The sequence below is a fragment of the Mus musculus genome, chromosome 13, assembly GCF_000001635.26.
Source record: "Mus musculus strain C57BL/6J chromosome 13, GRCm38.p6 C57BL/6J".
Taxonomy (NCBI): domain Eukaryota; kingdom Metazoa; phylum Chordata; class Mammalia; order Rodentia; family Muridae; genus Mus; species Mus musculus.
In genome coordinates, this window is record NC_000079.6 from 77,744,824 (window position 1) to 77,767,854 (window position 23,031).

At 37.9% G+C, this 23,031-nt stretch overlaps 1 protein-coding gene across 13 annotated transcripts in view; it reads left to right on the plus strand.

Moving 5' to 3' along the window:
* The window catches only part of Fam172a (family with sequence similarity 172, member A), a 457,564-nt gene that overhangs the window by 36,147 nt on the left and 398,386 nt on the right, over window positions 1–23,031 (plus strand). For 11 of the 13 annotated variants that reach the window (XR_001780804.2, XR_003950473.1, NR_028109.1 and 8 more), the window contains 2 exons: window positions 14,605–14,706; window positions 17,015–17,115. Coding sequence is in view for 10 of the 13 variants with exons in the window: in XM_017315582.2 (XP_017171071.1) it covers window positions 14,605–14,706; window positions 17,015–17,115 (203 nt within the window). In the remaining 3 variants the exon portion in view is untranslated. The remainder of the gene's footprint in view (window positions 1–14,604; window positions 14,707–17,014; window positions 17,116–23,031) is intronic. The other 2 variants (XM_017315581.2, XM_030247392.1) reach the window with 1 other exon arrangement.

Below are 23,031 nucleotides of genomic sequence, written 5' to 3' on the forward strand. Positions count from 1 at the left end.
TGAGGAACCGCCAGACTGATTTCCATAGTGGTTGTACAAGCCTGCAATCCCACCAACAATGGAGGAGTGTTCCTCTTTCTCCACATCCACGCCAGCATCTGCTGTCACCTGAATTTTTGATCTTAGCCATTCTGACTGGTGTGAGGTGGAATCTCAGGGTTGTTTTGATTTGCATTTCCCTGATGATTAAGGATGTTGAGCATTTTTTCAGGTGCTTCTCTGCCATTCGGTATTCCTCAGGTGAGAATTCTTTGTTCAGTTCTGAGCCCCATTTTTTAATGGGGTTATTTGATTTTCTGAAGTCCACCTTCTTGAGTTCTTTATATATGTTGGATATTAGTCCCCTATCTGATTTAGGATAGGTAAAGATCCTTTCCCAATCTGTTGGTGGTCTTTTTGTCTTATTGACGGTGTCTTTTGCCTTGCAGAAACTTTGGAGTTTCATTAGGTCCCATTTGTCAATTCTCGATCTTACAGAGCAAGCCATTGCTGTTCTGTTCAGGAATTTTTCCCCTGTACCCATATCTTCAAGGCTTTTCCCCACTTTCTCCTCTATAAGTTTCAGTGTCTCTGGTTTTATGTGAAGTTCCTTGATCCACTTAGATTTGACCTTAGTACAAGGAGATAAGTATGGATCGATTCGCATTCTTCTACATGATAACAACCAGTTGTGCCAGCACCAATTGTTGAAAATGCTGTCTTTCTTCCACTGGATGGTTTTAGCTCCCTTGTCGAAGATCAAGTGACCATAGGTGTGTGGGTTCATTTCTGGGTCTTCAATTCTATTCCATTGGTCTACTTGTCTGTCTCTATACCAGTACCATGCAGTTTTTATCACAATTGCCCTGTAGTAAAGCTTTAGGTCAGGCATGGTGATTCCACCAGAGGTTCTTTTATCCTTAAGAAGAGTTTTTGCTATCCTAGGTTTTTTGTTATTCCAGATGGATTTGCAAATTGCTCCTTCTAATTCGTTGAAGAATTGAGTTGGAATTTTGATGGGGATTGCATTGAATCTGTAGATTGCTTTTGGCAAGATAGCCATTTTTACAATGTTGATCCTGCCAATCCATGAGCATGGGAGATCTTTCCATCTTCTGAGATCTTCTTTAATTTCTTTCTTCAGAGACTTGAAGTTTTTATCATACAGATCTTTTACTTCCTTAGTTAGAGTCACGCCTAGATATTTTATATTATTTGTGACTATTGAGAAGGGTGTTGTTTCCCTAATTTCTTTCTCAGCCTGTTTATTCTTTGTGTAGAGAAAGGCCATTGACTTGTTTGAGTTAATTTTATATCCAGCTACTTCACCAAAGTTGTTTATCAGGTTTAGGAGTTCTCTGGTGGAATTTTTAGGGTCACTTATATATACTATCATATCATCTGCAAAAAGTGATATTTTGACTTCCTCTTTTCCAATTTGTATCCCCTTGATCTCCTTTTGTTGTCGAATAACAGCAAGTTTTCTAGCTCAATTCACATCACCTGATCTTTCATTTAGAGGTGATGTCCAAAGAAATAGTGGAAGTAGTGATCACCTGCAGAAAACCATGACCAAGGCTATTGTTGGCTTTGAATTTCAGTCTTCTCACAGCCAGAAAGAGGGTGATGGCTTGATTTAGGTTGGTAAATGTCTCACGAGGAAGTAATTCACTGATGCATTGAACAATCTGCAGGCATATGTAGACATAAAATCGTAAGTATAGAAATGATATTTAATGTTGTAGTCCTAGTTGAGATGACCTGACGATGGAAAAGATAGTTTTAAGGACTTAGCTGAGGAAGCTTAACCTTTAGAGTCACACAGACCAGAATTAGTGACAGAGACTAGAAAGATAAAGGCACTTTCTGACATTTATTTTCTTTATAACAACATGAAACATGAATACATCTGTTACCTAGATTGATGTGCAGGGTTTCTGTCTAAATAGATTTTGTTCCTATTTTAACGTGATGTGAAAATTTGATTTCTCAAGTTGTGGCTCTAAGTTATAATCCTACGGGCATTATATGAGCTCAGATTGATTTGAGGGGAATTTTAAAGGTAGTATCACAATGTTAAAGGAGTAGAGGTAGACCATCGAGACAGAACTGTCTGGATTCAAATTCAGATTTTTCATTTTGCCAAATGTAAGTTTCCCAACTACTCTTATCTTTCTCTTAATAATAGGAATAATAACACCTATTTTTATATAGGATTGCACAGATTAGTGACAGCTTTATATTGGTTATACACTTGATCTTTGGACAACATGGTTTTGAAACTCACTGACCTATTTATGTGTCATATTTTTGGTCTTTATTTTGTTATTTGAGACCATTAAAAAACTCTTTCAGGTAATACACACTCACACACACATGGTAGAAACACACACTTTTTATAAAGTTAGGTATATCATAATTGCATAGAATATATTTTGTTTATAGACTACTTTATAATTTAATTCCATAAAATATATCCAGATATCTTATAAAAATGTTAAAATTTGTCATACCTTAGCCACATAAGCACAGGGCACACACAGTACCAGTGTGTATCTCAAAAATACAAACAAATACATATATGAAATTTTAAATCATAATGCCATAACATTAACTATTGTTCCACACTGTACTATCACAAAGTTTTTGTTTCTACCGAACTGTACCTATTGTGATGAATTCAAGTGTTTCAAGTGTCTACTTACAATGCCATATGATATTAACCACCTCTCCTTTGGGTTTCTTGGTCTTTTGGGCTTCAGTATATTTTGTAAGGCTTTAGGAGTGACTGCCAGTGTTTACTGAACAGTTTTCAATGCATTTAATGCATAAAACACATATAATATAGGTGCCCACCATGGACAGTGGCACAGGGAGCAGTAGCCCAGGCTGCTCACCTTTCACATTGCCTGCATTTGGATCAAGGTTACAAAAAGAGAAAGTTTTTGACTGTAAAAATGGCTCAGTGTAAGAAACCCTTATGTTTCAATAGAAAGAGTGACATCAAAAAGATATATTCGTGCATCATGTTGTTATAAAGAAGATAAATGTCAGAAAGTACCTTTACAATGTATGCAATGGAGAGAGTGTGATGTTATTAAAAAAAAATATAGAGGCTACAGATGTTACCTGTTCTGATGGAATTCCAGTGTAGGGCAGTAAATAAATAATAGGCTGTAACCACTGGAGATGTGCTGTGCAGTCTACCACTTAGGAACCATCTTTAGAGTTATCAGAATGAGAACTTGGAAGAGAAAGGGAGCCAAGAATGTCCTAGAGGCTCATTTCATGCTTGCTCACTCTCAGGCAAGCATGCCATCTTATAACATCAAAATCATCATAGTGTCACTTTAAGCCATGTGGAGTGTGGATTTATATGTATGTTCATGTTTGTGTATGCATATGTGGAGGCCAAGGTTGTCAGTGAGTGTTCTCTACAATTATTCTACATCTTATTGTTTGAGACAATGTCCTTGACTGAACTTGGAACCTTTTGATTTAACTGGCAAACGAACTGAATGGATCTGTATGTCTCTGTCCCCTGGTGCTGCAGTTATTAATATGTGCCTGTGTCCTTAGCTCTTATGTGGATGATAGATTTCCAGAGTGGTTATACCAGCTTGCAATCCCACCAGCAATAGAGGAGTGTTCCTCTTTCTCCACATCCTCACCAGCATCTGCTGTCACCTGAATTTATGATCTTAGCCATTATGACTGGTGTGAGATGGAATCTCAGGGTTGTTTGATTTGCATTTTCCTGATGACTAAGGATGTTGAACATTCCTTTAGGTGCTTCTCCGCCATATGGTATTCCTCAGGTGAGAATTCTTTGTTTAGCTCTGTGCCCTATTTTTAATAGAGAGCAAGGTAGGGCCAAGCAACCTCTCTTATAGTGGGCTGTGTTATCTTGCTGTTGGTAGGTAACTGGGAGGAGTCTAGCCTGAAGGACAGACGCTTGGAAAATTGTGTACATGACTAAAAGCCACACTTCTCCTGTGGGGGTTGTGGGGGCAGTAACTTCGACAGGGGTCCAGGAGACATGAGGAAACGCCTTTTGTCCCATGTAGGTGGATTACCACCACTGGGGTTCTACTTCAGCTCGACTGGAGACCAGACTGTCTGTACATAGCCCATTGCCCCACAGGACCATCCCTTCATACTTGGGATGAAGCCTACTTGACCATGATGGATGATCGTTTTGATATGTTCTTGGATTCTGTTTTTGATAATTTTATTGAATATTTTTGCATCAATATTCATAAGGGAAATTGGTCTGAAGTTCTCTTTCTTTGTTGGGTCTTTGTGTGGTTTAGCTATCAGAGTAATTGTGGCTTTATAGAATGAATTGGGTAGTGTTCCTTCTATTTCTACTCTGTGGATTAATTTGAAGAGTATTGTTTTTTGTTTGTTTGTTTGTTTTTCGAGACAGGGTTTCTCTGTGTAGCCCTGGCTCTCCTGGAACTCACTCTGTAAACCAGGCTGGCCTCGAACTCAGAAATCTGCCTGCCTCTGCCTCTTAAGTGCTGGGATTAAAGGTGTGCGCCACCACACCCGGCCCAAGGGTATTGGTTTTAAGTTTTCTTAGAAGGTCTGATAGAACTCTGCACTAAACCCATATATCTGGTCCTGGGCTTTTTTGGTTGGGAGACTAATAATGACTGTTTCTTTTTCTTTAGAGGTTATGGGATTGTTTAGATCATTTATCTGATCCTGATTTAAGTTTGGTACCTGGTATCTGTCTAGAAAATGTACATTTCATCCAGATTTTTCAGTTTTGTTGAGTATATAGGCTTTTGTAGTAGGATCTGATTGATGATTTTTTTGGATTTCCTCAGTTTCTATTGTTATGTCTCCCATTTCATTTCTGATTTTGTTAATTTGAATACTGTCTCTGTATCCTCTGGTTATTCTGGCAAAGGGTTTATCTATTTTGTTGGATTTTCTTAAAGAACCAGCTCCTGGTTTCGTTGATTCTTTGTATAGTTCTTTTTGTTTCCACTTGGTTGATTTCAGCCCTGAGTTAGATTATTTTTTGGTGTCTATTCTTCTTGTATACACACACACACACACACACACACACACACACACATTTATATGCTGGATGGTTGTCAGGTTGTGAGAAACTGCAGGACCCTGCTCTGGGGATGGGAAGTACAGTCTGAGTTCTCTGGGTATCTTCTGGAATTGGCTCAGGGTTCCCGGGCCTTAGTGGAGGGAACTGGCCTTGGCTCAGGGCGGCTGTAAAAGAGGGGGAGGAGAGCTCCAGCTGGTTCCCACAGGGAGAGTGTCCTTGGGTGGGTGGCTTGGTTTGGTGGAGACTATGGCTGACAGTGCAGGGAGACCTCTCACTGGAGATTAGATGTGGTAATTAGATGCAGCAATTTAGAGGAAGACTTGCTCCAGTGTTCCCCACAGTGGCTCTTGATGAGAAGAGGTAGTCTTAAGTTTTTTTCTTTCTTTCTTTTTTTTTTTTTTAATATAGAATTTCAGTTAGGCTGTCCTTAAACTTGTTCTGTAGCCAAGGAAATCCTTGATACTATACTTGATCTTATATAAGAGGCTGAGAAACAATTCAAGATTATCCATGATACCAACCTCTATTTTCCAAGTATTAGTATTATAGGAGGTGTGTACCACCATGCACAGTTACAGTTATGGTGGGTACTGTTTTATTTTGTGTTTTATTTTGATACAGGTCTTGTTAAGTTGCCCAGGTATAGTTTGAATGCAATATGTATGCCTGAATATCCTAGAACTTGGCATTGATCCTTCTGCCTTCCATTGACTGCTGGGATTATAGATCTGTGTCATCTCCCTGGCAAAGAACTTCCTTTTTAGTTACTTATGACATTATGCAATTTGATATTTTTCAAAAAAGCAAACCAATAGTAATTTCCCATTAACAAAGTCTAAATAATAATAAAAATAATAATGATAATTAGTAACAATAACAATAACAATAACAATAACAATAATAATCTTTTCTACTGGGCTGGCAAGACAGTTCCTCAAAGACTCATGTGGTCAAGGCACAACTGAATTAGAAAATAAATTATATTTTAGAGCAAACTTAGAAGCCTCAAATCATTTATGTCCTTAAACTATAAGGAAATTTATCTTCGAGTTTCTCCACTATTGGGCTATGCTATATCAACAGTGAACGATGGCCACTGATTTGTTTCGTGTAGTATAGGAAACTTATGTGGCAATGATGAACATGTGAAGATAGTTTAATTTCTCATGAATGGAAGATACTTGAGAATATGGAGTTCCTTGAGTATTCTATAGTATATCCAACAAAATATATACACTCCAACTTTCACTTCAAATTCCTATATACTCTTCCCCAAAACTCTCCTTCCTAACTTCCTCTCTTCATCTTTGTTTTATTTATGACAACCCATTAAATCCAATAAATGCTACCCTTTCATACACAGGTGTGAGACCAAGTAACCAAATCCTCAAAGAAGAGCGATCCTCCCTCCCTTCTAAATAACTGTCGTCATCCATCCAATGAGGGGCAGAACCTGGGGTCATCTTCTCCGTCTGTTCAGGAGGTTGGCTGGGTTGGTTTCTCATAGGTCTTGTTCAGGTAATCATAGCTGGTGTTGAGTCCATGAGGATGATAAGCATGCCACCTCAAAGTACTCCTCAGTCTTCCAGCCCCTGCATCGTTCAGCTTATTCTTCTGAGAAATTCCTAGAACTTTAGTGGGAGGTGGATGTTTGTTGAAGATACTCTGGATAACAGTGTAAATGTTTAGAAAAATTCAACAGAGTCTATGCCTGGGATGAAAAGTGGCAGAGAAATCTCCAGATGTGGCAAAATACTCTGGAAGGAATACTTTTAACTTAGGTCTGAGACATGGTTCACTGGGCAGAAGTGGCTGGCTTTCTGTCAAGGCTCATGGCATGACTTCAACTCCTGCATCTCTTATGGTAGAAGCAGAGAAGTTCTGAATGCTGTCCTCTCACCTACACACATTCATTGTAGCATGTCATGCCCACCATGTATGTATGCATGTGAGTACACACATGCAGACATATACACACACAACAAAAATGTGATATGTGTGTAAAAAGTTTAACAATTTATCATAATGTTGGTGATAATGAAGATGGTGAGGATAGCGATTTCTGTCATTAAAAGAAGGCTTTTTCCATATCACATAGCTGGTATTTGCATAGGGATGACAATGAAGGTAGCCTTGTAGTGAATGTCTCACTTAAAGCTGCTTTAATTGCAGTTCCAAGGAATTCAACATCCTCTCTTAAGCATCCAAATGCTTGTGTACAAACACACATGCAAACACACACATATCCAATAATATAGTTTTTAAATCCTTTAACATATATATATATATATATATATATATATTTTTTTTTTTTTTTTTTGGTTTTTTTGAGACAGGGTTTCTCTGTTTCTCTGTGCAGCCCTGGCTGTCCTGGAACTCACTTTGTAGACCAGGCTGGCCTCGAATTCAGAAATCCTCCTGCCTTTGCCTCCCATGTGCTGGAATCAAAGGTGTGCGCCACTGCCACCTCACTTAAAAGATTACTTCTCATGATGGGCAGTGGTGGCGCACGCCTTTAATCCCAGCACTTGGGAGGCAGAGGCAGGTGGATTTCTGAGTTCGAGGCCAGCCTGGTCTTTCTTCCTTTTTGCCAGTTTGATAGGATAATAGTTTGTTCACTGTTGCTTTGCCAAGCTCGTGTTCCCTTGCCTTGTGGAAGGGTGCTCTGTCACTGATCCTTCTTGATTTTATTAATCACTTCTGGTTTACTCATCCTACCGATCCTCCACTCCTCCTGTCACAATGCCTGCATTTTGTTGTGATGCCTTCTGTGCATAGGTGAGCTTAGTGTTCATTTATTGTCATTGTTTATAATAGCCTTGGTTATAACTCAGTACATCTGTCCTCTGCTATTTCCAGTCTTATTGATGAAGGGTTAGACCAAGACATTTTTGTCTGCCACTTCTCCTCCTTCCATTTCTTCCCTCTATCTGCTCCTAAGAACACCACCTGTGCACCACCAAATTATCAAATTCATAGCCTAATTTTTAATTGTTGTTTTACACACACACACACACACACACACACACACACACACACACACACCCTAAATACATAAATACAGACTGTTCAGTCTGTGTCATGTTACCTGTGTGTATGAAATCCCAGGGCTGATCACTACCAATGCTACTACATCTATTGCACATTCTTGCATGCAAGACTCAGGGATCATTGCAGAAGTCGAGGCAAAGAGATTGTAAGAGCCACAGGAAGTTTGCTGTAAGATTGTGTCTCCTAGAAATGTCAGAGAGAATGCATCCATGAGTGCTCAGCCACATAACTACCTAAACAAGACATGGACTAGAAGGACACCAAGGGATATGCTGTCTTGAAAGAAGGGAAGTTCCTAGAGCCTCAAGTCTACACAAGAACTGAGGGAAAACAGGGAATGCTGAGTGTGGGAAGGGCCCTGACTATTATCCTGTCAGCTGTTTTTAATGGGAACCTGCACATTATGGATCTGAGTTGAGCATATTGTGCTAGTTTGGGTTTGGACTTTTTTTTCCCCAAAGCCCATGCATCAAAGGCCTGGCTTCCAGCTTTACATTATTAGAATCAGAATATGGAAATATTAATAAGAGGAAGATCCTGGAGGACAGTCTTAATCATTGCGATATCTTTTCAGAAGGAAAGTGAAAGACTTGAGACTTCTTTGCTTCCTGCCTACTCTGAGAAAAACAACTTTTTCTGCTTTATGATCATAATGTACGATAACATGCCCCTGATGCATTGGGCTGACATTGTCAACTAAACATTTAAAATTTGAAAAAACAACCTTTTTCTCTTTTAAAGATATTTCAGGTATTTTGTTTTATCATCAGAGCCCTAACTACTGTAGCATTTTGCCCTGTGTTTATGTGATCTGCCTTGCATGTTGATATCATCATGAATAGATATACCCTAGTTAGTCACTAGTTTGAAGTGGATAAGCACCATTCTGGAGCTGACTTAAATTTTGAAGTTCAGGTTTCAGGAATGATACTCAGTGATTTTTAGATGTCAAGCCAACCTTGTTTTCCTGTGACAAGTACCACTTGGGCATGCCTTATCATCCTTTTACACACTATAGATTCTGTTTTCTTAATTTGTATTGATGAGTTTTATAACTTTCTTCATAAAGTTGGCAACTGGTTTTGACATGATATAATGGACTAGGGAGTGTTTCCTGCTGTTCTTTGTGGAAATAATTGGATTGGTTCTTTGTTAACTGTAAGGTGAAAATCATCAGCGAAAGAGTTTTTTTTGTTTTGTTTCTTTGTTGTTGTTGTTTTGTTTTTTGGAGTGTTTTGAAATATCTTGAGTGAGCTTTGTCAAATTGGATTGTTTAATAAGAAAATTATTCATTTTTACTACATTGGTAAGTTAATTAACATTCATAACGTATGTCCCCTGGAAGTAGTAGTTTGCTTGTTTGTTTGTTTTTCTTATTCCTGATACTCTCTTTAGTGGTTTATAATATTTATAATGATATTATTTGTTTTGACAAGCCTTAGATTTTTACTGAATTTTCTTTTAACTTATTTTTTATGTTTTCTGGGATTATTATTCTGTTTCTCACTGAAATTTATTTTTGTTTCATGTTTCTTCAGATGCTTAGGTAATGTCTTAGTTATATTTCCACTTGCTATGAAGACACCATGACCAAAACAACTTGTAGAAGAAAACATTTAATTTGGGACTCATAGTTTTTGAGAATTAGGGTGTAAGATCATCATCACAAGGCTCATGTCAACAGGCAGGCATGGTGCTGAAGTGTGGGAGCTTTAGTCAGAGAGGACTAACTGGGAGGAGTGTTGGGTTTTGAAACCTTAAAGCCCACCCCCAGGTGACACAGCTTCTCTAACAAGGCCACACCTCCTTCAGTACAGGGTTTGGCTCCACATTACATATCCTAGTGGTGTACTCCTTAAACAAAACAGAGTTGATATTAGGCTATATCTTAGGGTTATTATTGCTATGAAGAGACACTATGACCACAGCAGGTTTTATAAAGGAAAACATAATTGAGTCAGCTTTACAGTTTCAGAGGTTTATTACATTATAGTCATGCTGGAGAGCATAGTGGCACACTGGCAGACATGGTGCTGGAGAGGTAGCTGAGAGTTCAACATCTGGATCTACAGGTCTGAGGAAGAAAGCCACTCTGCTTAGCTTGAACTTTTGAAACTTTAAAGTCCATGTCCAATGACACACATTCTCCAGAATGGCTGCACCTACTCCAGCAAGGCCATATGTCCTGTCCTTTCACATAGTGCCACTCCCTATGAGCATATGGCATTTTAATTCAAACGTAAAATCACATCTGCTAAGAAAATTAGTCCAAAACTTCTCAGTTTAGCCTCTGGTAGATTCTTAGGACAAAGACAAAAAGCAGCCACATTCTTTACCAAAATATCACAAGCAGGGTATCTAAGCCCAGTTGCTAATATTGTACCCCTCTGACAACTCTTTTTAGCTGGATCTCTGTAGTCTCCATTGTTCTTAGCACTATTGCCTTCTAAGCTCCTTCTGGAATGGCCCTTTAAGCCTAACTTACAATGTTCAGCCATTTTCTTAGTTCAGAGTCTCAAAGTCTTCCATATGCATCCCAAAATAAACCTAGTATGGCCATATCTGTTACAGTAATAGCCAACTTCTTAGTTCTGAATTCTGACTTAGTTATTTTTCTTTTTGAAAGCATTAAAGCTTTTGAGAATAATTTATGTTCTTCTTTTCCAACTCCTCACTCAAACCCCTGTCATACACTTCTCCCTGTTGCTCTTGAGATTTATGCTGCTCCTTTTCACCAACTGTGTGTGTCTGCGTGTGTCTGCATGTGTCTGCGTGTGTCTGCGTGTGTGTCTGTGTGTGTCCTGTGCGGCGGTTCATACGTTACTTGTATGTATGATTTTGGCATTTTGTTACTTTTCTACTGGTGTGACAAAACACCCTGACTAATGCAGCTTATAGAAGAAAAATTGAGGGATCATGATTTCAAGGGGTTGGAGTCCATAACCATCATGGATGGGGGTATGACAAAGCAGGCAGGCATGACACTAGAGAAGTAACTGAGAGCTTACATCTGGATCTACAATCACAAGACAGTAAGAGCTACCTGGGAAGGGTGTTGGCCTTTGAAACCTTAAAGCCCACTTCCGTGATACATCTTCCAGCAAGACCACACCTTTTAAGCCTTTCCAAACAGTTTCTCCAGTTGAGGACCAAGTATTTAAACATGCAAACCTACGAGGGACATTCTCGTTCAAACAATTGCAAGCAACTTATTGAAGACTTCTTACTTTGGAAGACAGGTAGTACCTGACATTGCACTCTGAATTCTAAAGCTCTATGATTATCCAAAAGCAGTATGAATTTATAGAAGAGTCACTCAGAAATTTAAATTTTGATTATTTCTCTAGCTAGTTGCAATATATTATGTTAATAACTGTCATTTATTGCTTAGACTTCTTGAAAGGAGACTATGGGAGTAAAGAGGGCTTTCTTGTTCCAGACTGTAGCATGTTTATTTCAAGAGTGCTCCAAAATTTCCTGACGCAGGGAAAGCTGACTCCCAGCTCTGTAATAGGGAGAAAAGTATCCTGCATACTGCTGAAGGTATTTAAAACACTTCCTACCTTCAGAAAAGCTAGAAGGTAACCATTTTCAACCTAGAATTCTATCGTTTATCTAGTACCATAAAATTGTCCGTAGTGGGAAGCTTGCTCTCTCTCAGCAACAGGGACACTTTGGCATAACTGCCTCTTTCCCAGTGGATTTCTCCTGTGTTGTAAATGCGATTTGCTGATGTCTTTGCTGGTGTTTTTTAAAGTTGAATATAGTTCCTTGTCAATGAGATTTTCCTTTTCCGAGTTAGCATACCTATTAATAATATCACCGTTCGGTCTTGCTTATTGGGGTATCATGTGTGAACTTCTATAATTTCTAGAAAACATAGTGTTATAGCAGTCTTTCTGGTCCTCTGGCTCTTAGAATATTTTTGCCCCCTTTTCTGGATATTCCCTGTGCCTTAGATACAGGAGTTGTGTTGTAGGTCTATATATTGAAGTTGGGCTCCACGTGATCCCATGATCTGCCTTAGGGCCTATTATGGTTTTCTGAAAAGAAAAGCTTCTTTGATGAGAATTGAGAACTACACTTATCTGTGGGTATTAGGATAAGGTTTAATGCAGTTGGGAATTATTGCGGGTCTAGGAAAGTGGTGGTAGTAGGTTCTTATCGAAGATCCATGACCTCACTTGCCCCAAGTAGTTGGCTAAATTATCAGTGACTGCTGATAGAGGGAGAATTAGCGTTTCCTAGAGATGAATGGCTATCTAATTCAAATGGTTAGCCATGAAGTCATATACACACACAAGTGACACTAAGTAGCTCAGCAGGTTGTATTTATATATGTACAACAATAATAAAAAAGAGGGTGAGTGAGGGAGTGACAGGGAAAGGGGACATAGAAAGGGTTAGAGGGAGGATATGAAAAGGTAGAATTGATGTGATTATATTGTAATTTAAAATGTAATAAAAATAAAAATTAAATACCAGAAGTATAAAATGATGTTAAATGGCTATTTAGTGGGTTATGTAAATGTAAATTAGTTTGAATTGATACATAAAGCTTTTTATGCCCTTATCTGGTTCCTGTGTTCTTGCTCTATTAATTAATATGGAAAGGTATTGAAATGTCTAGTCTTAATTATGGCCTACTTTTCTTTTTAGTTATGTTCTTTGTTATTTTCCTCAGCGTCTTCTCTTGGTACAGACACCTTTAAGATTGCTATACTCCTCTGGAGATTTACCTTTCATCATTATGACATTCATGTCTCTAATCTCTTACGTAGTTTCCTTTTTACCTCCTTTTTCTAATAGTAATATGGCAACTACAGAGTACATTTTGATTCGTGTCTATGTCATGGTTTTGACTACTTTTATGATTATTGTGCAGCCTGAGTTGGCCTTGAACTCATGATTCTTCTTCCTCAAAGTCCTGAGGCAGTACACCCTTTTTGCCTAGAACCAGTATATCATTAAATAGTCTGTGAGTAGAATATTTCAGGACTGGAGGAGAGAAGACACAGTATTTCATGGCATGTGTGGTAACACTAAAAAAGCAAGAAGATCTCAAAACCTTTAAAATGGAAAGGATGAAAATTATGTCAAAGGGGCACAAGAGATAACCAAAAGAATGTATTATTTAAGAAGCAATATAAATGCTGTAGTGTTGGGTTGTTAGTCAGAGTATATACTAAACATCCTTTGATATTTAGGTCCATTGATATTTAAAAAGTTGGAATAATTATGAAAAGGTAGAAAGTGATGCAAACTTCCACACTGAAGAATGACCAGTAATGTATGCCAGTATGGAAGAACGACCAGTAATGTGGGCCAATGTTTCTTACTTTGGGAGATAGAGCATAACTTCTTTGCTTTCACCTAAAAGTTGGTGGGACTCAGTCACTTCTAAATGTAGGTCAGTTAAAGGGAAACACTGATGTGGTGGAGCTGCCTGCCAGTCACCACCTCAGCCAGCTGTTGAAGCACTGCATCATCAGTGATGTTCTGAGCTTGTTATATTCTACTTGACATGTGGTAAGGACTGTAACCATCTCTGTGATAGTCCTTCAGAAGACTATGATACTGGAGGAGGTAGCCAGACATGATCCTTTTAGAGAAAATAGTTGATATACCCAAACCAAAGGTAGTTCTGATAAAAGACTTGGATAGTTTTTGTGCAGGGTCCTAAGTGGACGGATACACTGTGGTGATGTAATTTGGTGGCATTAGGGGAAATTGGGCTAAGGGATCCAGGCACCCTTTAGCATCTTTCAACTTTTCCATCAATATAAAATTATTCACGAAACAAAATTTAAATTTTTGCTTATTTAATAAGCAGCTTACTGGCCTTTTGTTATTGTTTTGTTTTGAGACAAAGTTTCTCTGTGTCTTCTTGGCTGGCCTGGAACCCGCTATGTAGACCAGGCTGGCTTTAAACTCCCTAGTTAGTGCCTTCCTACTGCTGGGATTAAAACCTGACTGGCCTTTCTTGATATGTGAAATTCAGTATTGTGAGAAATAGAAACTGTTTTAGTATTAATCAGACATTTCTAGTCAACATGTCTTATTTTAATATTTCACATAAAATGGGTTAATAATATCACTTTTGCATTTACAATGAGTTTTTGTATTTATAAACCATAACTCATTTATGTATAAAATTTAGTGGTCTTTGAAATGTCATATTAATACCTGCAGCTTTAGATTAAGGTTAATGAGGGAGAAACAAATAGCTGTTTTGAAAGAGAAGGTTAATCATTTAAGTAGTTTAGTTTGAAAATTTGAGTTGTGATTGTTTGGGGGATTATGATTTGGAAAGGACTTATGTTGATGCTGTATTAGATCAAAATAGTGAATTAAAAATCCATTTTTAGAACCATTTAATACCATTATCAGTTAAAACAACAGATGAAATTAATCTACTAGAATAAAAGAATAAAGTCTTCACTTGTATTAACTATGAACAATGATCAGTTTCATATCAACCCATATGACTTCTTTTCTAGATTTGCTGTCTAGGATCGATTTGGATGAACTCATGAAAAAGGACGAACCACCTTTTGATTTTCCAGATACACTGGAAGGCTTTGAATATGCTTTTAATGAAAGTAAGTGGATACATTAGATACACATATATGAGTATGTGTAGTTTGCTTACCAGGATTTATAGAACTGTAGGAAATGTATTAGCTACATTCACAAGTCTAACTAGAATATTTTTTAGTGTTTTTGAGAGATGATGACTTATCTTTGCCCAGTGAAATCCTCCACGCAAATGAAAGTATCAACAAGGAACAAGTTTCCATAGTTGGCAAGTCACATAAACTGAAGGACATGAATTTGAGCATTCACTTTGATCTAACTGGAGACTCCTAATTAAATATAGAAAGGTCTATTCTTTAAGCTGCTACTTAAATGAGGTGACTGGCAGTACCCTTAATTTTAATACCATCCAGACACTGCCCCACCTGGGGATCCATCCGAGAAACAACCACCAAACCCAGACACTATTGCAGAGCAAGAGCTTGCTGACAGGAGCCTGATATTGCTGTCTCCTGTGAGGCTCTGCCAGTGCCTGACAAATACAGAAGTGGATGCTCACAGCCATCCATCGGACTGTTCACCGGGTCCCCAATGAAGGAGCTAGAGAATGTACCCAAGGAGCTGAAGGGGTTTGCAGAACCATAGGAGGAACATCAATATGAACTAACTAGTAAGTCCAGAGCTCCCTGGGACTAAACCACCAACCAAAGTAAACACATGGTGGGACTCATGGCCTATGTAGCAGAGAATGGACTAGTCCATCATCAATGGGAGGGGAGGCCTTTGGTCCTGTGAAGGTTCTGTGCCCCAGTATAGGGAAATAGGAGGGCCAGGAAGCTGGAGTGGGTGGGTTGGTGAGCAGGGGGAAGGGGAAAGGGGTTAGGGGACAGTTGGAGGGGAAACTAGAAAAGGGGATAACATTTGAAATGTAAATAAAGAAAATATCTAATAAAAAATAATGGGTTCCATTATTTTTCAGGAACCTATTTGTTTAAATCTTTTTAAAGTTTGGAATAAAATAACCTTTATGCAGGAGTTGTTGAAAAAGGCATACCTCCAGCATACACTATTACGTTTGATGGCTGTTGCTGATATGGGCAGGTAGCATGATGTCATCATTTCCATCTGTTGCTTTATAGCTACTGAATTGCTGATGGCTCCTGTCACATATAGATGTACTTGAACACTCAGTGAATTTATAGAGAAAATAGTAGAAACTTTGGTCGTTTTAGATATCTTTTAAAAAGAATATTTTATAATAAAACATGTATAAATAGTAATATTTTATTGCCTGTTGGGGAGGAAGGGTTAAAGCAATTTGCTGAGTATTGTTCTCTTCTGATTACTAGAATCTTCCTGGCGAAAGAAACAGGGCAGATGGTCTGTCTTTTTTCATTGTAAATAGGTTGATAATTAAACCTTTTGTAAATAGACACTAATGTTTGCCATGAGGAGAGTCTTTATGGGATACTATGACCTAGATGGTTAATTTAGCATTGTTCATGGTAAGTAAACTTACTTTTTGGTATATGAGGCATGTTTCCATGAAGAATAATAGCACACAGCGCTATTATTCATGATCATATAAAATTCATTATGACCAAAATGTTTACTGGTATGTAAAGCACCCTGCATGCCTTATTTGCACCATCCTTGCTCTGGGTCAGAAAATCCAACCCCATAAGTTAGAAATATGAGAATAGCTAGGGCATCTTGGTATCAATTGCAGCTTGATTGCCAGGTCGGTCCTGAAATTGTTAGGAAAGCTTATTGTCATTGAAACTCTGTGATGTGGTGAGGTGATTGGATAGTTTAAAGGTGTTAGCTTCCTCCTCTTGAGTCTCCATTGATACCTTATTTCAGGTGTCAATGTTATCTCAGGTAGAAAACAGTTACTCAAACTTCCGATCCCTCTTCTTCCATCTAGGTAGCCCCACAGTGTGTTCTTATGTTTCCACATCATTCTTGACCCCACTGTCTTTATACATCATGATGGCAGCTTTCCACTGCTGATTGTAGTCAATTCTTGTCTAACGTTCTGAAAAATTGCTTAGAGTTTCAACAATTGTGGTCCCAGGTAGCCCTACTGGGGCCACTCTCATGGCATTATCTGGTAGGAGTTCTTTTTCCTACTGGCCTTAGAGTAGTTTCAGTTTACTTTAAAATATTGAGATGAACACCAAGGGTAGCTTATAAATTCCTAGGGACCAGTCTTTTATATCCTTACTTCGTTTATTGACATTTGAAGACAAAGTATTAGAAAAAAAAAGCAAATACTTAAGAAAGTTATAATTTTTATAGGACATTATTTATTAGAACATGAATATTAAAAATATATCCTAAATCATTGGAATATTGCTTGTTGTCTTTTAGAGGGGCAGTTAAGACACATAAAAACTGGGGAACCATTTGTTTTTAACTACCGAGAAGACTTACACAGGTGGAACCAGAAAAGATATGAAGCTCTGGGCGAGGTATGTCAAGTATATTGCTTTACTGCATTCATTTTTCAATTGGAAGTGTGAAGTATGCCATGGATAATGTTTGACTGAATTTTCTAGTTTGAAGAAGCAGGAGTAATGGTTTGGAAGGTATAGTAGTTCACATAGTCCTTTTATGAAAGGTGATTTTTAAATGCTTTTTCTTCTTTGTATTTGGTAATTTTCTGTCTTTTCCTAGAAACATATTTAATTTGAAACCTTTTATGCCAACATGGCCTTCATATGACTTTCCAGTGAGTCGTTTACATGGAAAAACAAATTCACACCAACTTTTAACCTTTTTTTTGTGTAGTATTATTAAAAGGTTGAATCTTCTTCTGTGTCAGACATGAGTATTATTTTTAGGTTTTCATTTATATGAAGAATGCTATTGGTATGATGAGGTTGACTCTCTCTTACTGTCTTTGTTTGGCCTTCTACACTTAGGGCTCGTATCTGGTATCCACAGAGGAAACCTTTGAATGCTCTCTGTCATTCTGGTGCATGTTGATCAGAGCTAAAGCTCTCCCTTATTCAGAATCATAGATTCTTAGTAAAACATATATGGACACGTTTGTTTAATATGTTACCAAGCAACTACTTTTTTTCCTAAGAAAAAGCAGAAATTTCTTTATATTGTATTTTTAACAAATGCATTATTTGGGTAACATGGAGAACATTTGACGACATGAAGAATTCAAATGGATTCAGACAGTTTTTCTGTGTCTCTGGCATTTTTACATGTCTGAACAAAGGTTTTGACTTTTTGCTCTGCATTCTCTTTACAGGAACAAATGGCTTTAAGGGTGGAGAGGGTGGTGCCCTTTCCCAGGCACTATGCAGATTTATGTCCTAGTCAAGATAATAAAGACAGTCGCTTTTCTCTTCAGGGGTGGCCACAGTGACAGGCTTACTAGTGGACCTTTATGAGTCCAGGTTTGCTAAGCATAGGTTTTCTTAGATGACACAATTACCATGTGTGATAGGCATTCAGCTGTGCAGGCTGTGTTAGACCTTCAGTAGTCCTCTTTCCCCACTAGCTTATTCAGGTTGTTTAGATTTTGAGAAGATAAAATTGAATCAATTCCCCCTCTCCTTTCCTCCCTACAGACTCTCTCACATATCCTCCCTTGCTCTTTTTCACATTCTTGGCTTCTTTTTCTTTTTTTGTTATTACATATATTTTTGAATATTTTTTTAGTATTTGTAACTTAAATGTATTAAGTGACCAGAATAGTTTCTGCTTATGTTAAAGTGCTTTCTCTCTCTCTCTCTCTCTCTCTCTCTCTCTCTCTCTCTCTCTCTCTCTCTCTTTCAAGACAGGGTTTCTCTGTGTAGCCCTGGAACTCTGTAGACCAGGCTGGCCTCAAACTCAGAAATCCATCTGCCTCTTCCTCCCAAGTGCTGGGATTAAAGGTGTGCGCCACCACTGCCTGGTGCTTGCCCATTTTCACTGTACTATATACTGCAAAGTGATGGTATTTTCATTATACAATAATAGTATTAGAGAAGTACTTGTGTGTGTGTGTTTAAATAGTGCTTACATTTTACTTCTTTCTGTAATCCAGGTTCACCAGCTCCTTAAGACATATTATTCTACAAACATACCTTGTGTGTTTTTTCGCATTTGTTTGTGTTCTTTTAAGACAATATAGATCTTACTGAGTAGTCTAGGCTGACCTCCCAGTGTAGCCCACACTGCCCTTGAACTTGGAATCTTCTGCCTCAGCCTTCCTAGCATTTGTTTTACAGGTATGCCGTACCATACTTGGCACAGACCTATATTTTATGTTATCAGCCATATTAAAATGAACCTACTAGGCTGGAAAGATTAGCAGGTTAAGGCATTTGTTGTCAAGTCTGATTATCTGAGTTTGATTCTCAGAATCCACATGATGGAGAGAACTGAGTCCTTCAAGTTGTCCTCTGATCTCCAAACACTCTTGTAGATACACACACACACACACACACACACACACACACAATAAATAGATATAAGACAAAATGCCACTATTATAGCTTTTTTTTCCTAAATTCTCACAAAACTCAGTATTTCATTTTTAATACATTTCTTTAAAAAGTTTTTAAATTAAAATCAATCACAGTTGTTGCTATAGTGAATGAATTTGTTTGGAGTAATTGTAGAATCAAATGTATCTGTAGACCTGTCTTTCACTAATTGATTCCTGTTTTTGAGTCAGGACTTCATATTCAGTGTAATCATCTTACTGTTTTCCATTCTCACCTTGTTCTTGTTTCTTAAGATGTTTTGAAAAGTTCTTCTTCTCTATCATAAGACCCCGTTGCTGATGTAGGATGTTGTCCGCCATCTCTTCTGCAGAGTCTCTCTTTCTTTTTGTTATTTCATCTGATTCTTCTTGTCCTCGTGTCTTGTCCTATGTAAAAGTAACCTAAGGTAACTTTATAGTGAAAGGTAAAAATACACTGTTCAGCACAATTTCAACCAAAATAAAAGTAGAGAAAGGACCATCAGCATAGTTGTGTTGGTGACATGCTTCCTGTGAAACTGACTCCCTGGTCGGAGGAGAGAACTAACTCCACCAAGTTCCTTCTCACACAGTGCTTACTACTCATCAGCTTACTCATCTCACTTATTTCATTATTTGTTTGAAGACTTACTTGTTGTAGTTACATGTGTATGGGTGTTTCACCTATATGGATACATGTCTACCATCTGCATGCAGTGTCTGCAGAGGCTAGATGATGTCTTGAATCCGTTTGAAATGGAGTTGCCAACAGTTGCGAGGTTTCATGTAAGTGCAAATGCTACTGACCATCTCTCCAAGCTCCTGTTTATTTTGTGTGTATTTTAAACATTTTATACAAATTGTGTCTTCATATTTATCAATGAATAAATTAGTACTATGAAAATACATAAATTGTCTAGTATATTTTGCAGTGTATGGATTTTGTGAAATTTCTTATGTTAGGAATTTAATACAGAGAAATGAAGTTAATTTTTCTGAATGTCTTTTTTTTCTTAGATATTTTCTTTATTTACATTTCAAATGTTATCCCCTTTCCTAGTTTCCCCTCTGAAAAACCCTACCTCTCCCCCTTCCCCCTGCTTCTCAACCCATCCATTCCCATTTCCTGGCCTTGGCATTCCCCTATACTGGGGCATAGAACCTTCACAGGACCAAGGGCTTCTCCTCCCATTGATGACTGACTAGGCCATCCTCTGCTACATATGCAGCTGGAGCCATGAGTCCCACCATGTGCTTTCTTTGGTTGGTGGTTTAGTCCCAGGGAGCTCTGGACTTACTAGTTAAGTTCATATTGTTGTTCCTCCTTTGGGGCTGCAAACCCCTTCAGCTCCTTGAGTACTTTCTCTATCTCCTTCATTGGGGACCCTGTGCTCCATCTAATGGATGACTGCGAGCATCCACTTCTGTATTTGTCAGGCACTGGTAGAGTCTCTCAGGAGACAGCTATATCAGGCTCCTGTCAGCAAGCTCTTTTTGGCATCTGCAATAGTGTCTGGGTTTGGTGGTTTTTCTGTAGTTTCTAAAGCTAAAGTTTGAAACAGTGCATTTGTTTTAGTTTCCATTAAATATTATCATTCAAAATTCTCTGTAGCTTAAGCTTACTTGAAACCCAAAAGGGTTTACCTTCGCCTTCCTGCACCAGCTTCAGACGTTTATTATGTTAGAAGGTGACGTCACTGGACAACTGTAGACTGTTCAAGTATCGTTTTCTGTGTAAGTACTAGAAGCAGTTAGTGCTTTATGTTGGTCAAGATCTCCAGTGCCATGAAGAGCACCCGTGCAGAGCATCCTAGCCAGAGCTGGTTAGCAGAGTCCTGGCAGTCCTCTCACCTCAGCAGGAGGTGTGGGGAGGTTTAAGAGCTACTGCACTCCCAGTGTTGCCTTCATAAGTAGCTTTGGTAAGATTGATGTTTTGAGGGAACAGAGTTTTCCAACAATGTAAAAGAAATCCCTTATATTTTTGACTCTTTCCTTACTGAATACCAAGCTTCATTGTCAGTTGGGAGCTCATGTGTATGTGTTTTAGTTTATGTCTCCTCTCTTAAGGAGATTATCACACCTGCTTCTGACATAGTCTATCATTTCCATGTAAATCAAACTTAATTATGTAAGTAAAATAAACTGAAACATCAGATTGTTTTCTGAGCCTAGTGCCACAATATATAAAAGAATGCTTTATATTCATAGTTACATTGTTGTAGACAAACAGATGCCTATGTGGTGCACATGTGGCTTAAACAATTGATAGCCTTTAATACTTTCTTTTAAAAGACTGTAGGCAGTTGGATCTTACAGGTTTTTTATTTTTATTTTTATTTTTTTATTTTATTTTTATTTTTGAGACAGGGTTTCTCTGTGTAGCCCTGGCTGTCCTGGAACTCACTTTGTAGACAAGGCTAGCCTTGAACTCAGAAATCCACCTGCCTCTGCCTCCCAAGTGCTGGGAGTAAAGGTGTGCGCTGCCACTGCCTGGCTCTTACAGGGGTTTTTAATGGCTATACTGGTGTACATAATAAACATCTTAAAGTCAAGAGCAATACCAATTATTAATTTCAATCATCAAATATTTGAATATAATCCCGATAAGTATAAATTCGACAATATGAATTAGTATTGTTCTGAGGAATCAGTAGCTTCCTTGATAACTGTTTATATTTTTTTCAGTTTGTTATGCACTTTTTTGGAACATGGAAGAAAAAGAAGCTACATTATTTAAGGATATTTTGAAATTAGCTTTAAACTTTACTTATCATAGTAGTTTAATTCCATACTGTTCTTTGTCTGCTGTCTCCTTATGATTATACATTATACATTATAGCTCGGTAGTAGAAATAATCTTGTTCCCAGAAGTGATGAACAGTCTCCTCTGACTTCACCTCACTCTGACCTTCATTTGTTCAAGTAGGATGCTGTATCTAGAATGACATTGGTAAATAGACATTTTTGAATAGAATATCTGCACTGAAATAATTTTCTGTTTTTTAAAAGTAATCCACCAGTGACATAAGAGCAGACATATAGAGCAGCTAAATTGGCTACAAAGTCCAGAAATAAAGGAAAAGTACAAATACTTTTGGAGATATCATTTGTCACTTGCGATCATAAAGCACTAGAGAAAAATGACATTTTGCTTCAGTAGATAGTCATCCATAGTATATATAACCAGACTCTTTATTCCAATGTCTACCAGAATGAATTTCACATGAATTAAAAACTTAGACAAAATGTACCAGGTGCATAGCACCAATGCTAGTCTTGAAACAGCATCCTAGAATGGTGTGCCTTAAAATACTCTTTCCTTTAAAGTATTGGTTCTCACGCTGTGGCTTATGACCCCTTAGTGACAGGGGTCCCATATCAGACATATTAAGATTCATAACAGTAGCAAAATTATAGTTGTGAAGTAGCAATGAGAATAGTTTTATGTTGGGCTTCGCTACAACATGAGGACTATATTGAAAAGTGGTGGGATTGGGAAGGTTGAGAACAACTGCTTTAAAACACCCTGAGTTCTTTAGAGACATGTCTAATTGTAGCTTGAAGCAAGAAATGAGTGTTGTCAGCTTAGAATATTTTGTTAATCAGATAACAAGAAAGCTTCAAAGTGCTTGTTCTTTGAAAGCTTTAGAAGAGTAAGATAAAAATAACAGTGAAATAAAGGCCAACATAGGAAAAAGAAAAAAAATTAGTTCCAATGCCCATTCTCCCACATGCTCTCAAACTCAGCAGTGGATAAAGGTCATATATAAGCAATTCATAGAGAAAAATATGAAAATAATTTTAAACATGTGAAGTTATGTTTACCCTGACTTATAATATTGATAAGGCTTTACAGAAGCAGGCTTTTCATTTACTTTTGGTAGGAATATAGATGAGTATGTCTCAATAGAGTGTTAATTGC